Raw genomic sequence first — 16,659 nt, 5'->3', positions numbered from 1 at the left:
TTAAGCTCTCTATCCTTCCAGTTTGTGTCAATTTCTTCCCCCGCAAAGCCGGAAAGGCACCACCCTCGTCAAAGGATTGTAAGATTTAGATGAATGTAATGTGCTTCAACCAGGGGTTGAATTCTTTAGGACTCTAAAAATGATCAGTACAGCATTAATTTAGACACTATTCAATGCTATAAGAGTTCATCCTCGGTCCCAGCTCCCTACCCAAGCTTCAGAAGAGAAAATGGAATTAGGTTTTAAAAAAGAAGACCTAGAAATTATTTCGGAACCACTTCCGTTAGCTTCATTTCACCGCCGGAGCCATAAACTTGATGCAACCATCAGGTTTGCGCGGCTCCGCCCCCTTAGGCCCGTCCGCGCCCCCGGAGGTCGCCGGAGCTCCTGCTCCGGGCGTCGGCTGAGCGCAGGCGCAATAGGGCTTGGCGGGTTTGACTACCATGGCGTGGGTTCAGGCCGAGTCTGCGGTGGAAGAGTTGATGCCACGGTTGTTACCTGTGGAGCCCTGTGACTTGACGGAAGGTTTCGATCCCTCGGTGCCCCCCAGGACGCCGCAGGAATACCTGAGAAGGGTGCAGTGAGTGCGAGTGGGCATAGACCTGGTGTCGCGCTTGACCCGCAGTGTGCGACACAGTCCCTTCTCTGTTTGGGTTCCTGTCTCGGGCGGTCTGGGAAGTTTAAGATCCCTGTGTATACCACCTACCGTGGGCAAATATGCCTTGAACTTGATTGCACGTTAAAAGGTGTGCTCTTAAATCTCTTTGCTTTTAATCTAGGCAGTGTCAGGCGTTTTGTTCTTTTGTTGGGAGTCTGAATTTTATTTGCGATTTCGTAATGAAGTAACATGCATCTATTGCACTACACACGAGACACGAGCAAAGAGCAATAATAAGTTTCACACATGTACTGCTTGTAGGATCGAAGCAGCTCAGTGTCCAGATGTTGTGGTAGCCCAAATTGATCCAAAGAAGTTGAAGAGGAAGCAAAGTGTGAATATTTCTGTGAGTTTTACTAACCAACTGGGACTCTTCTAACCACACACAAATGAGTGAAACTTTTCTATCTTATCAAGAAAATCAGTTATGGCCTGATAGTGGTGGTGCACGTTTTTAATCCCAGCATTTGGGAGTTTGAGGCCAGCCTGGTATGCAGAGCTAGTTCCAGGACAGTTAAGACTTCACAAAGAAACCCTGTCTCGCAAAACCAAAAAAAAAGAAGAAAAAAAAGAAAAGAAAAATAGAATATTAGTTACGGTCTGTAGGGCAAGGTTAGATTGCTCCCTACAAAATTAGACACCAGCCGGGCGGTGGTGGCGCACGCCTTTAATCCCAGCACTCGGGAGGCAGAGGCAGGCGGATCTCTGTGAGTTCGAGACCAGCCTGGTCTACAAGAGCTAGTTCCGGGACAGGCTCCAAAACCACAGAGAAACCCTGTCTCGAAAAACCCAAAAAAAAAAAAAAAAAAATTAGACACCACTTGCAGGCTAACGAATTTTGGGTTGGATGCCAACCTGCATTATGAGACCCCTCTGAAAGTGTAAATACGTGTGTGTCATTTAAAAGATTACATACACACACCCCGAAAAAATACTTCAATTGCTTTCTAATGCGGGCCTTTACAAGTAAAATATGAAGAAATGTTTTACTGGCTATACCTTTATAGTTATTATCAAACTGGTGCTTGGTGCACATTCTCTATTTGACCTGGTATTTTCTCAGAATGAAAACACAAATGTCGTAACATCTTTCTATCCTTTCTGTGCAGACTCTGGTCTTTATTCATTTGCTTATCCTGCACACTTTTTATTAAGCAATTAGGTTGCGCTGGATACTAGGAACACAGCAGAAGATAATAGAGGAAAGGTGTCTACAGAGCAGGCATGTTGGTAACACTTGTAATCCTAGAGGTAGAGACAAGAGTGTTGGGAGGTCTAGGTAATTTTCTGTTTATATAGAGGGTTTCAGACTAGCCTGGAATATATAAGACCCTCATCTCAGAAGGAAAGAATGAGGGAAGTCCACTATGCCTGTACAGTAACAGTCTCCTAATGGACACAGAAAATAACCAAATAATTACACCATCTGGTCATTGCATGAAGAAAATGAACAACGCTCAATTAGTAAAACGACTGCAGGTCTGGAAAGATGGCACAGTGGTTAAAAGCCCTGGATGTTCTTCCAGAAGATGCAGGTTTAATTCCAGCACCCACGTGACTACTCACTACTATCTCTAAGCTCTAGTTCCAGGGGCTCTGATGCTCTTGTTTCACCCCTTCAGGTACCAGACCTGTACATGGTACACAGACATGCATGCAGCCAGAACATGCACACAAAATAAATGAAACTTTTTAGTTAAAAATCTCTCAGCACGAGGGAGACAGGCTGGCAGACCTCTGTGAAGTTCAAGGCTAGTCCAGTGCACACAGTGATTTCCAGAACAACCAAGGCCACGAAGGGAAACCTTATCTCAGAAAAATGGAGGGGGGAGGTAGGCGATTGCTGAGATCAAGTTTTTGGGTGTTTTTGGAAGGTTTTTGATAAATTTTTTGTGTTTGAGACAATTCCTTTAATGTTTATAATATGGATGCTTTAATTCAGGTACTATAAGGTTTTATATAGCTTCACAAATTTTTACTTGATGGCACATGATTTCATGTAAACTTAGCTTTTTTTCAAATTTACCCCACTGTTTTATTAGAAGACGATGCCTGATCACTTGTTATCTGTGTGCTGTTTTGGGAAACAAGAGTAAGGTTAGGCACATAGGGTATTTAACTACTTCGTTTGAGAACTCCTGGAGTCATGATGCCGTCACCATACCCACCCTTACCCCCCCCCCCCAAAAAAAAAAGGTTTAAAAAATGTAGACTTTTTTCAAGTCAACTATCTTTGAGTTTTGGGATACATTTTTGACCATTCCAAAATTTTTTATTCTCTCTTCTTTGTTTCTCCTCACTATTATAGAAAAATAGAATTAAGTTATAATCCTTTAGATTCATATCCTTCATATTTCATAAGAACTTCACCTCCAACATTCAGCCCATATTTTTCTAAGTAAAATGACAAAGGATCTCTCTTTTTTAAAAAAATGATTTTTTTATTTTTACTTAAAACACATTGGTGTTTTGCCTGCTTGTATGAGGGCATCAGATCCCCTGGAACTGGAGTTGCAGACAGTTGTCAGCTGTAATATGGGTACTGGGAATTGAACCTGGAATCTTTGGAAGAACAGTCAATGCTCTTAACCACTGAGCCATCTCTCCAACCCCAAAAGATCTCTTTTATTAACTGGTTCATAGTTGTAAAGTGAACTACCTGCCTTTCTGCTCTGATAAAATGTACCTTTATTCTCTTAAATAATCTTATCATTCACTAAAATGTATTTATTCTTCATCTTGATTTTGCTCTTACTCTGCATAGGCATAGATTCTAGTTATAGCACTGAAACAGCCTAACATCTGTGACCTAATTCCCAGCTTTCAGGATGCCAGCCTGCCCCAGAAGGTTATTCTCCAACACTTCAGTGGCAGCAGCAGCAAGTGGTCCAGTTCTCAGCTGTTCGACAGGTAAATGTCCCCTTCAATCAAATTAAACCTCCTCAGATGTATTTCTGTCCTTAGTCTGTAATTGAAATAATTATAAATACTCAAGTATTTGTGAATTACTTACCAAATTATTCTAATCATCAGAATATATTTGGCATTTATATATTTTTTACATTTAGGGTCGTTGGAATTTTGTAGAAAAACTTGTTTCTTTTTAGTTTTTCATTCTCTGAAGATCATTAACTTTCCTTCCTGTAGAGTGTGAACAAGCATAGACATCACTGGAAATCTCAGCAGTTGGATAGCAACGTGACAATGGTATGTGAGTTTCTCAGCTTACGTTGTCCAGTATTTGCCTTTGTGAAATAATCCATAGTCTAGTCTTTAAAGAGTTAAATGGTTAGTCTATATTATTTCCTACCTTTGCCAATATGTGTGTATATCAGTTTGCTATAGTAGTAGTCTGAGTCGGTGTTTAGTTTTGTTTTTTTTTTTTCTTTTTTTTTTTTTTTTTTTTTTGGTTTTTCGAGACAGGGTTTCTCTGTGGCTTTGGAGCCTGTCCTGGAACTAGCTCTTGTAGACCAGGCTGGTCTCGAACTCACAGAGATCCGCCTGCCTCTGCCTCCCGAGTGCTGGGATTAAAGGCGTGCGCCACCACCGCCCGGCTCGGTGTTTAGTTTTTGAGAGAGGGTCCCACTACATTGCCCCAGCTGATGTGGAACTCATTATGTAGACCAGGCTAACCTTAGACACAAGAGGTTTGACTGCTTCTGCCTCTGGAGTGCTGGAATTAAAGGCATGCACCACCAAGACTGGCCCATGACTGTTCGATTCACCTTATCTTGAGAGACTTAGGGCATGTGAGAATTGTCAGGAACAAAATAGAGTATTACTGCTGTATCAGTTCTGCCAAAATAACAAGTAAGGCTGAGAAGTTAGGCTGTGTTCTTAGGATTATAGCCTAACAATATCCATAAAAGACTATCACACTACAATCTTACACAAGACCACTACCACCTTGTACAGAAGGACTTCTGAGTCAGGAGCAGTGGCACTCTCCTAAATCCCAGCACTCTGGAGGCTGAAGCTGGAGGATCATAAGTTTGAGGCCAGCGAGAGTAATTTAAAGGTCAGCCGGGGCTTATAGGATAATCTTATCTCAAAAAAGCAAGTAAATGCAAACCTCTACCAGGACGTCTGCCCAGCTGCTCGTTGTTTGCCCTCAGACTTCTTTTTCAGAGTTTGCTGTGGCCCTTTCCTCCGCCTCCCTGAGTGCTCCTATGTGTTTATTTTTCCTGCAGTGCTGGGGACTAAACTCAGGGCTCTGCGTATGTAGTTCTTAGCCCTTGATTTCTTAAAACAAGTTTTGCTGTGTAGCTCAGCCTAGCCTTAAACTTGGAATCCTCAAGCCTCTACCTCCTGAGTGCTGAGACAGGCATGTGCTGCCGTGCGGGCATTTCTGGTTTTTTCATTTAGGTTGACAAATGGTGACTGTGTGGCCTCTCCAGGCTTTTAATGATTCTTCTAAACTGTTGCTTTTTTAGACTTTAAATACATTTTCAGAATCTAAAGACACTGAAGGGATTATTAGATTTTCTTGGTGAGATATTGATGTCGTGCAATAAACATATTTATACTGCTTCACAGTAACCTGTGTAATAGTGAAGCCTGTGGTCCATATTGGGATATTCCTTTCTGTATCATAGCAACTTAGATATAATTAATTAACCCCCTAAAATATTAGTAGTTAAAGATTAGAATTGGGGAAGAGATGAATACATTGTTCTAGGCAATTTTCTCCAATCTTCTAGAGAATCACATATTTAAGAAATTGGCAAAAGCTATTTATCTTGAAAGAGAAGAAAATGTACTCCTTTTTTTTTTTTTTTTTTTTTTTTTTTTTTTTTTTTTTTTTTTTTTTTTTTTTGGTTTTTCGAGACAGGGTTTCTCTGTGGGTTTTTTTTTTGGAGCCTGTCCTGGAACTAGCTCTTGTAGACCAGGCTGGTCTTGAACTCACAGAGATCCGCCTGCCTCTGCCTCCTGAGTGCTGGGATTAAAGGCGTGCGCCACCACTGCCTGGCCTACTCCTTTCTTTTTAAAGATTTATTTGTTTATCATGTGTACAGTGTTCTGTCAGCATGTATGCCTGCAGGCCAGAAGAGGACACCAGATGGATTACAGATTTTTGTGAGCCACCACGTGGTTGCAGGGAATTGAACTCAAGACCTCTGAAAAGAGCAGCTAGCACTCTTAACTGCTAAGCCATATCTCCAGCCCCAAAAATGTATTCTTTATGATCCAAATTCCCCCGTATAAATAGACCAGGCAGGGACCAGTGAGGTGGCTCCGTTGGTGAAGGCAATTGGTGACCCAGTGTCTAATCTTCAGGACCACATAGTGAAAGGAGAGAACTGACTCTTTCAAGGTGTTCTCTGGCATGTACACGCATGAATGAGTAGTAGAATTGGTTTGGGTTTTTGGAAAAGAGGATGTCAAGTTAGAGTTCACTATGCAGCTTCAAAGGTCACATCTCCAACGGCCATCACAGCCTACGGTTCTCGCAGTTAGTCCTAGCGAAGGGGTCTGCAGAGTGTACACAGTTATGTCCATAGCTAGCACCATGTCTTTGAGTTGGGGTAATCGAGATATAGGGAACCCTCAGTTTCCTTTTTTTTCTTGAAAATGAACCAAAATTTTTATTTGTTCATTCCTTGCATTTGAAGTTCCCTTCAGTGACATCTTTAGCCTCGCTTCTTTTTATGATGATCAGTATAAAAATAAATAAATAGAAATAAGTAATTTTTTTTTTCTTTCAGCCAAAATCTGAAGATGAAGAAGGCTGGAAAAAATTTTGTCTGGGTGAAAGGTTATGTGCTGAAGGGGCTCTTGGACCATCTAGAGATGAAAGCCCTGGGATTGATTATGTACAAGTAGGTGATGACCTAGATGAACATAAGCAGTGACAGACGTGCAGACATTGACTAGTAGACTGCAGTTACCACAGCCTGTTTGTGTGCGCCTCGTGACCTGAGAGTGGCTCACTCTCTTCTCACAGGTCGTTACAAACAAAGCCGAGTGTGACTGCAGTGACTGGCGAAGACGAACTACTTTCTGATTCTGTGTAGAAAATACTAACCAACTTCCCACTTAGTTCATTGGCTTAGAAAGGATCAGCCCACTTTCTAATTTACTGGGCTGATATTCTATCGTGTGTTAGTTATATAATGATTTTGTGAGTTAAAAGATTCTGTTATGGAAGGTGGAAGGGGTTTTATTTTGGGACGGGCTCTCATTGCTGGGGCTGGCCTTGATATTACCTTCCTCCCGCCTTAGTCTTCTGAGTAAGCTAGGATTATGCGTACATGCTGTCCTGTCTGCCTAGGATTCAGGGTTTGCTGGTTTGTTTGGTTTGGTTTGGTTTTTGTGAAGCAGAGTTGGGAATTAATAAAGAACATTTTAATCTGAATTCAAAGCACAAAGGGTAGTAGAGAAAGAGGCACTCAAAAAATGCATACCCTGGAACATAGGTGTGTACTTCTCAAGAGCTGCTTTGGTTTTGTTTGTTTTGTTTTGTTTTGAATGATAGGGCATGGGCTAAATACTAAGTTATAAGTAGTTATTGATAAATTTTTTCTACAGATGAAATATTGAGAGTATTTTTAAATTTTTCATAACTTTGTGGAGGATATCGAAACAGAGTCTTGCCCAGGGCTGACCTGGAAATCACTGTGTAGCCCAGGATGGCCTCAACCTCATAATCATGATGGAATTTTTTATCCTTTGTTAGGCACGAAATTTTCCAGTTTGACCAGAAATAAATGAAGCCCGACTTGTGCTGTCATTTAGTAAACCCCAGTCTCCTTTTATCTTTTAGATTGGTTTTCCTCCCTTGCTTAGTATTGTAAGCAGAATGAATCAGGTAAGCATCCTCAAACAGTAATTCAGTCTTTTCTTGCAGTGTATATGAAAGGGTTTGAATCCACTTACTCAGCATTTACAGTGTACAGGGTCTTGTCCTAGGCCCTGCAGTGATTCTGATTATATTTCTATGTGAGAGAATAATGTTAATGGCTGTTTTATAGCTGAGCAAACAAAATTTCATCAAAGCCAGGCGGTGGTGGCGCACGCCTTTAATCCCAGCATTTGGGAGGCAGAGGCAGGCGGATCTCTGTGAGTTCAAGACTAGCCTGGTCTACAAGAGCTAGTTCCAGGACAGGAACCAAAAGCTACGGAGAAACCCTGTCTCGAAAAATCCAAAAAAAAAAAAAAAAATTTCATCAAGTAAAAGGATCCCATGACGACAGATGACTCTTGTGTTCCTGATATGGTACTAATGTGTTCATTTGTGTACATTTAATTATGTGTGTTAAGTCTACATCTGAAATTCAGTACTTGAGGCCAAGACACAGTTCTAGTTTTGTTTTGTTTTGTTTTGTTTGATTTTTCAAGACAGGGTTTCTCCGTAGCTTTTGGTTCCTGTCCTGGAACTAGCTCTTGTAGACCAAACTGGCCTCGAACTCACAGAGATCCGCCTGTCTCTGCCTCCCGAGTGCTGGGATTAAAGGCGTGCGCCACCACCACCCGGCCACAGTTCTAGTTTTAAAGGACCTGTCTCAGCATAGTTCGTGAAGGTTAAAATACATAATTTATTTGATAAAATAGCTAATTTATTAGACCAAAGGGGAAAAACAGATAGAATTTCATTCATTAGTCCTTTAGGAGAGGAGATTTTTAAGTACCCAATTCTCCGTGCATTGATGATTTCATCTGTGTGATTTTAAAACAACCTTCTCTAGCTAAGTTTGCTTCTCTTTAGAGTTGGTTTTCAACTTTGTTTGAATTGGTAAGTAAACTAAAGGCTCTTTTTGTAGGCGTATTTGAAATTTTTTACTAGTGACAAACTAAATTTAAAGCCTGAGTTAACACTCGAGACTGTAAGACTATTTCTCTGAAAAGACTTTACATCAGGCTTGTGCTCACACTGGGAGGCAGAGGCAGCAGGATGGCTACAAGTATGAGGCCGTCTGCTCTGTGTTGTGAACCCAGGCCAGTGAGGGCCACATAGCGAGATTCTGTCTCAGACAAAACAAAAGACCGGTTGCTAGTTCCTGAAGGTTTTCTCTGGAAGCCTAAAGAACAAAGCCACTTTAACCTTCCAGTTGCTTTTTAGCTACAGTTAATGAAGCTCGCGTTGAACTTGTCAGTGTTTTACCTCTAATGTCCTTGCCTGCCCTCACCCCGCTGCTTTTTATTTTATTTTTTTTAGGCAACAGTCACTAGTGTCTTGGAATATCTGAGTAATTGGTTTGGAGAAAGAGATTTTACTCCGGAATTGGTAGTATTGCATCTTTTTCTTTTCATTATGCAGGCAAAATTATATGAGGTGTATACACTTATATGAGGTGTAACTGGGGTATTTATATTTACATATGTGTATGCATGTATATGTATTCATGTGTTCTGCAATATAAAATCCAAATATTGTGTATAAATAAGCACCTTATTTTCCTCATTAAGAAAGTCATAGGGACTGGGATTACCATGGCACCTATCTATGAATGTAGCACTTGGGAGGCAGATGTAAGAGTTTGAGGGCAGCCTCAGCTCCATAGTGAACTATAGGTCAGCCTAGGCTACAGAATAAGACCTTATCTCAAAAACACTAAACAGGGGGCTGGAGAGATGGCTCAGAGGTTAAGAGCATTGACTGTTCTTCCAGAGGTACTGAGTTCAGTCCCCAGCAACCACATGGTGGCTCACAACTATCTACTATGAGATTTAATACCCTTTTCTGGTGTTCAGGCAAAACATGCAGACAGAACACTGTATACATAATAAATAAATAATTTTATAAATAAATAATAATTTTTTTAAAAAAATACAAAACAGGAACCAGGCAGTGGTGGCGCGTGCCTTTAATCACAGTACTCAGGAGGCGGGAGCAGGCAGGTCTCTGTGAGTTTGAGGCCAGACTGATCTACAGAGTGAGTTCTAGGACAGGATCCAAAGCTACACAGAGAAACCTGTCTGGAAGGGGAAAAATTTTTAGAAATGTATTAATTATACATTAATATGTTTATAAATTAAATTAATATGTATAAATATATAATGTATAATATGTAGTAACATGTGAATATATGTAAAGTGTTTATATATCTATAAAATATATTTGATATATGTATATATTGCAGGTTTTAAACGTGGGTATTAAGAGAAAAAAAACTTTCTAAAGAAAATTAATACTGAGCCGGGCGGTGGTGGCGCACGCCTTTAATCCCAGCACTCGGGAGGCAGAGGCAGGCGGATCTCTGTGAGTTCGAGACCAGCCTGGTTTACAAGAGCTAGTTCCAGGACAGGCTCCAAAACCACAGAGAAACCCTGTCTCGAAAAACCAAAAAAAAGAAAAAAAAGAAAATTAATACTCACCAGGGACCTGGATGTGGTCTTCTCTGAGAGTCACTCTTTCAATCTTCAGGCAGGTGTAGTAGCACATGTAGTAAGGAAATCCTAGCACTGAAGGCAGAGGCAGGCAGATCACTCATGAGTTCAAGGCCTGCCTGGACTACATAACAAGTTTAAGGCCAGCAAAGTCTACAAAGTAGGCCCTGTCTCAATGAAAACAATTCTTTAGCATATTTTTTTTAATTAATTAATTAATTATTATGTATACAATATTCTGTCTGTGTGTGTGCCTGCAGGCCAGGAGAGGGCACGAGACCTCATTACAGATGGTTGTGAGCCACCATGTGGTTGCTGGGAATTGAACTCAGGACCTTTGGAAGAGCAGGCAATGCTCTTAACCGCTGAGCCATCTCTGCAGCGCCCTTTAGCATATTTCTTAATAAGATAATACACCCCATTGTGGTGATACACACCTTTAATCACAGCATTGTAGAGGCAGAGGCAAGCTGGAGACCAGCCAGAGATACATAATAAAACTTTGTCTCAAAAAACAAGATTTTGCTTATAATTGATAGCCTCAGAACAAGGCATGGTATAAGAACCCCTTTAATCCCAGCATTCATGAGACAGAATCAAGTAGATTTCTGTGATTTCCAGGCCAGCCATGGCTACACAATGAGACTCTGTATCCACAAAAAAGGTGGGGAGGGACCTAAACCATAGTACAAATATCAGAAATGAGTTTGTTGGGAATTGGGCACTATTTTAAAGGAGCTAATAATGGTCCAGGTCTGTGGCTCTTGTAGACAAGACGGAAGAACTATCATTTGATTTATTTGTCCCTTGATTTGTTTATAGCATGTAAGCAGATAACAGCATTAGGCATTTAAAAAAGCAGATTAAATAGGTGCTTCATTGTTTGTCTATTTATTACTTCTTAAATTTTACTTAGGGAAGATGGTTTTATGCTTTGCTGGCTTGTCTTGAAAAGCCTTTATTGCCTGAGGCTCATTCACTGATTCGACAGCTTGCAAGAAGATGCTCTGAAGTTAGGCTCCTCGTGGTGAGTTACAGTGTATATTTCAGATTCTAATTGTCTACTCATGTATATGGTAGGAGAGAAGATTTCAGTGATATATGAAGTAGAAAAATGTGGGATTAGCTAGGCGGTGGTGGCACATGCCTTTAATCCCAGATGCAGAGGCAGGCGGATCTCTGTGAGTTCGAGTCCAGCCTGATCTACAAGAGCAAGTTCCAGGATAGGCTCCAAAGCTACAGAGAAACTCTGTCTCGAAAAATTTAATTTAAAAAAAAAAAAAAGTGGGATATGTTATTAGTTGAGAATAAAGCGGCCACAAAAGTAAGTCTCAAATATACTAAATTAAATAATGTGAAGCCAAATATGGTGGGCAAGACTGTAATCTTGTCACCTAGGAGGTAGAAAGGGGGTAATGCAGTTTAAGTCCAACCTGGGCTATACAATGACCCTCTCAGCCGGGCAGGGTGGCACACGCCTTTAATCCCAGCACTCGGGAGGCAGAGGCAGGCGGATCTCTGTAAGGCCAGCCTAGTCTACAAGTGAGCTTCAGGCTAACCACGGCTATATAGTAAGACCTGTCTCAAAACAAAAAGAAGAGTATGGAAAAAAAGTACAGTGAAGATTTTCCCCCAGGTAAAGGAAGTGTGAAGGTACACAGATAAGATCTAAAATGACCGAGTCCCAGAACTTCGGCTCTGATGCTCGTGACTTTTATCTTTCTCTTAGTCTGTTTTGTGCTGCTATATCAAAGTACCTGAAGACGGTGTTTACTAAGTACGGGGAAATCGAATCCAGGGGCCTGAGTGTGCTGGGCAAGCACTCTCCCAGCCTGAAAAAAAAATGATTTTAGTTCAGTTTTGGAAGCTCAGAGGCCCCATCTATTCTACCTCCCAGCTACATCGTGATATAGTGGGGAGGCTCACCTAATGGGAGTGTATGTAACAACCCCTGTTGTAGTGCCCATAAAACTAGAACCCTTGGAAACAGCATTAATTTTTTTTTAACCTGCGACAGGGTCTCTCCGTGTAGCCCTGGCTGTCCTAGAACTCATTCTGTAGACCAGGCTGACCTCCAATTCAAAAGGTCTCCTGCCTCAGCTTCCTAAGGGCTGGGATTAAAAGCGTGCTCCACCACTGCCCCATCATTAATTGTTAATCTTTCTGAACAGCATCTTTCTTTAGATAATGATCTTGGGCTGATGACCTGAGTTTGATATATTGGGAAATACACACACACTAAATAGAAACATAATTAAATAAAATAAAGCTGCATGGTGGTAGCACATGCCTTTAATTCCAGCATTTAAGATGCACAGGCAGGAGAATCTCTGTGAGTTCAAGGCCAGCCTGGTATACAAAGTGAGTTCCAGGACTATTAGAGAAACCCTGTCTTGAAAAACCAGTAAAATAAAATAAGAGATTGTAGCTGGGGCTATAGCCTGTTGATTACAGTGTCATCTAGCATGCACAGGGTTCTAGCCATAGCACTGCGTATTTTAAGTATGATAACCCAAGCTTGTCAGCACTGGGGAGGTGGAGGCAGGAGGATCAAGGACATCCTGGAGACTACATAGGAATTTTAGGCCCCACTGGGCTACATGGAACCTAAGCCTCAGAGTAAAATAAGGGGCCTCTTGTTAGTAACTAAGGAATGTAGATACCTGGAGGCCCCATCCAACACCAATTGGCCAGCCCCGAAATTGTGTGCATAGGTAACAGTATATGGCCTAAGCAGATTGTGTATGTGTATAAAGAGGAGAAGAAGCCATGAATTTAAGAGAGAGTAAGATAGGAGTACATGGAAATGATTGGAGGGAGGAAATTTGGGATCAGGGAAAATAATGTGTTTATATTTAATTTTATTTTACAAATGAAAGATGGCCCGGATGTAGTGACATGCCTTTTAGCACTCAGGAGACCAAACAGGTCCCTGTCTACATATGCAGTCCAGTGTACATAAGGAGTTCCAGGCCAGCTGGGGGTATACAGTGCAACCTTGCCTCAGAAGAAAACAAAAAAATCCAATGTTTTCAGGGAATATGTAAGTTCAGTTTTCTTTTGTCTGTCCATTTTGGGGACAAGGCTGACCTTAAATTCACAGCTCCGCCTGCTTCTGCCTCCCAGTCTCTGCTGTCTAAGGCGTGAGTCAAACACCAGCACCCTGACAGTTTATTCCGTCAAGCACAGCGCCCTGACAGTTTATTCCGTGTGGTGATGGCTATCACCTAATAAAATTTTCACATTTTCATCTTAAAAGGAAATTTATTAAGGAAATATTTGAGGGAAAAACTGTACTTTTTCTGTTTTTCAGGGCAGTAAAGATGACGAAAGAGTTCCTGCTTTGAATTTACTGATCTGCTTAGTTAGCAGGTAAATTAGGAAATCTGACATCCTGTTTGTTATCCGCATAAGGTAGAACGTGCTTAATGCTTCATTCATTTTCAGCTGCTGTATATTTCTATCTAGTATGTTTAATTTCATTTTCTTTTTTTTTTTAAAGATAGATATCTTCTTTTAAGATTTATTTATTTTATGCAAGTGTTCTATCTGCATGTAACCTTTATGCTAGAAGAGGGCATCAGACCCCACTAGACATGGTTGAGAGCCACCATGTGGTTGCTGGGAATTGAACTCAGGACCTCTGGAAGTGCAGCCCTTGCTCTCTCAACTGCTGAGCCATCTCTCCAGCCCTTTATCAGTACTGAGGAAATAACCCAGTGCCTTGTATGACAGGCAAGGGTCTACCAGCTAAGCTGCTTCTCCATTCCTTGTTTGATTGAATACCTTGTATCAGAGTTTTACCTGAATTCATTTGAAAATATATTCTAAATCTAAACAAAAGGCACACATTGATTTTAGGTCTTTTTCTGGACATGTTTTTGCTTGTTGATCAGTGGTTTGTTATTATTGTTTGCTTTGTCCTATTTTTGCTAGCGCCTTTCTAAAGCTTCATAAATATGCTTAACTAAACACCCAGAAGCCATTCCCTTCCACAGACAAGATAAGTACACATGTACTGAACTAAACTGAACTTCTACGGGTTTTTTTTTTTTTTTAGTTTTTCGAGACAGGGTTTCTCTGTGTCCTGGAACTAGCTCTGTAGACCAGGCTGGTCTCGAACTCACAGAGATCCGCCTGCCTCTGCCTCCCGAGTGCTGGGATTAAAGGCGTGCGCCACCATCGCCCGGCCCTAGGGGTTTTTCTTTGTTTTGTTTTGTTTTTGTTTTTTTGAGACAAGGTTTCTCTGTCTAGCTAGTCCCTGCTATCCTAGAATTTACTCTGTAGAACAGGCTGGTGTCAAACTGAGACATCCCCCTGCTTCTGCCTCCCAAATGCTGGGATTAAAGGCATCTACCACTGCTGCCCAGCTCATCTAGTTTCTTGGTCTATTAATAATTATGCTGTTTAATATATTTAATTTTACTGAGTACTTTATATCATGCTTTTTTCTTAGTGTTTCATAATAAGTACTCATTTAACCCTACACCGTTGATTAGAGATGAAGAAACTATGGCAGAAAGATGAAAAGTAACTTTCCTCCTTCCTAAACATCACAGGCGTAGTATGGTAGATAGCATCCAAACCCAGGCAGCTTTACTGAAGAACTCAGCATCCCCGCTTACCCCATTTTTTTCATGTGTAAGCTGTTTTCCCATCAGATAAAGGCTGTAGTTTAATCTCTTTATTGAGTTGTGAGCTTTTACTGCTACAGGTTGTGCTATACTTGATGTGAATGCATACACTGAATTCCTTTTATTACTAGGTATTTTGACCAGCGTGATTTAGCTGATGAGCCATCTTGATAGAGTTTAACTCCTAAGGATGGAAGATAGTTCGTCAAAGGCGGCCTGAGTCCGAGGAAACATAATACCAATTTGAGGACAGAGGACATCACTTCTTCAACACTCTTGAAGTGTTTCATCTTAATCTGCAGCTCAAATTGATATTCAAAATGTAGACAGTATTGAAATAGCTCAGGAAAAGCCCACGGGGTATCTGATGAACAGTTGGGATAGTTTCTTCAGTCATGTGCATTGAAAATAGATCAAGTGTGACTTATTACTTAAGCAGCTTGCATAAAAACTGATGAAATTTTATACTAGTCCCTGGTGCTGTTTCATTGTTTGTTTATAAATATACATATGTATTTATGTTGAAATGTATTTTGACTACTCAAATTTTGTTTGACTCTTGAACAAAATAAAAGACTGTGGGTACGCCTTTAATCCCAGCACTCGGGAGGCAGAGGCAGGCGGATCTCTGTGAGTTCGAGGCCAGCCTGGTCTAGTTCCAGCTAGTTCCAGGACAGGAACCAAAAGCTACAGAGAAACCCTGTCTCGAAAAAATTAAAAAAAAAAAAAAAAAAAAAAAAGACTGTGGGTGTCCTTATAATTAGAATTCATCCAGATGAAATGGCAAATATGTTCATAGTCAACAAAACTAACTAGATGTTCAGGTTTAAACTCAGTCATTTAATTGTACCATGAGATCTTTCTAGCAGATCATTTTCAGTAGTGTCCTAATAAGCTGTGCATGGTGGTACGAACTTGTAGTCCCAGCCTTGGGAGGTCTAAGCCAATTTAGGCTACATAATAAGACTCTACCTCAAAAAAACAAGGGAGTGGAGATGGATGATGAGCGGTTAGGAGCACTTGCTGCTCTTGCAGAGGACATACGTTCAGTTCCCAGAACCTGCATAGCAGCTGTCAACCATCTGTGACATCAGTTTCATAGATCTTGCGATGGACCAGCTCAGACAGGACAGGGTCTCAGGAATAGGTGGGTAAGGAGTCAGCAAATGAAAAACAGACCCAAGACTCAAAGGAATTGCATCTGAATGCGTCTTTACTAGGCATGGGACTCATCCTTTATACAGAAAAAAACTGCTTGACAGCATGTATTATTTTTTCATGTGATACAGATTATTAGAATAATTATTATCAGTTACATGAGAATAGAATTTCATCAGACAGATGTCCCTGGGGTGAGTCTGCGGTTGGTCATGCTAGACGTGGCTTGGCATTAGTTTCCATATAAATCTTTATCTAGGCTATGAATTCATGGCATTTTGAGCTAAGGGCAAGTGGTTGTGGTTAACAGTCACACAGTCTACAGTCTTTTTATATTTCTGCCATCTATGCAGAACTTCTTTTCTTCTCCATATTTCTAATTCCTTCTCAAACCTTCCCCAAAACCAGTCTCAAGAAGTTACAGGCATTTATCTCTCTCTTATCCCATCTTTGCTGAATCTGTCTTAATTGCTTAATTAAGTTTGCCTTTTGTTCTTTATTTACTAAGCACCAGATTAAACTTGGAAACCTTTCCCTTGAATATTAACCCACCTTCCTCCATAAGCACCATATACTCCCTGTATATGGCAATGTCTCATCAGTAGACTCTGGAAACTTAAACATACTATCGTCCCTTCTAGAAGAAACCAGACTGTGTTCCGTAGAACATAAGCAGGTAATGCCAAAGGTGCAAGGGCTCTGATGCAGGAAGCACAGCACACACACACAACTTCTCTGCAGGCACACTTCCTTCAAGTTTGTGCTACAGCCTACGTGAGAGATCACAAAGACTCCGCAGGAGGTGGCATGTCAGGATCTTATATCATGGTCTGCCCTCCAGGTGCCAGGCATGCATACTGGATTACATAAAGGCAAAACACT

At 40.9% G+C, this 16,659-nt stretch overlaps 1 protein-coding gene across 2 annotated transcripts; it reads left to right on the top strand.

Annotated features, from left to right (window-relative positions):
- The first annotated feature begins 416 nt into the window (after positions 1-416).
- Positions 417-15,232, top strand: Gemin2 (gem nuclear organelle associated protein 2). 2 transcript variants are annotated; one of them, XM_057783132.1, is made up of 10 exons: positions 417-580; positions 920-1,004; positions 3,479-3,568; positions 3,806-3,865; positions 6,364-6,477; positions 7,422-7,466; positions 8,814-8,882; positions 10,902-11,012; positions 13,299-13,357; positions 14,751-15,231. In XM_057783132.1, exons 1-10 carry the CDS (start codon positions 444-446, stop codon positions 14,788-14,790), a joined length of 810 nt encoding a protein of 269 aa, XP_057639115.1. In that variant the 5' UTR covers positions 417-443; the 3' UTR covers positions 14,791-15,231. The 2 variants fall into 2 exon arrangements, with proteins under 2 accessions (XP_057639115.1, XP_057639116.1); XM_057783133.1 differs by lacking the exon at positions 10,902-11,012 and having other exon boundaries at positions 14,751-15,232.
- Positions 15,233-16,659: the final 1,427 nt, after the last annotated feature.

The sequence above is a fragment of the Chionomys nivalis genome, chromosome 10 (assembly GCF_950005125.1).
Source record: "Chionomys nivalis chromosome 10, mChiNiv1.1, whole genome shotgun sequence".
NCBI lineage: Eukaryota > Metazoa > Chordata > Mammalia > Rodentia > Cricetidae > Chionomys > Chionomys nivalis.
This window is presented reverse-complemented; position numbering and strand designations above follow the sequence as displayed.

What these genes read in the sequence shown, in the direction of transcription:
- Gemin2 (XM_057783132.1), top strand. Translation starts at nt 444, where the DNA reads ATGGCGTGGGTTCAGGCCGAGTCTGCGGTGGAAGAGTTGATGCCACGG. An exon ending in AGTTCTCAGCTGTTCGACAG is followed by an intron (nt 3,569 to 3,805) that starts GTAAATGTCCCC and finishes TCCTTCCTGTAG; the next exon opens with AGTGTGAACAAGCATAGACA. An exon ending in TTGTAAGCAGAATGAATCAG is followed by an intron (nt 7,467 to 8,813) that starts GTAAGCATCCTC and finishes TATTTTTTTTAG; the next exon opens with GCAACAGTCACTAGTGTCTT.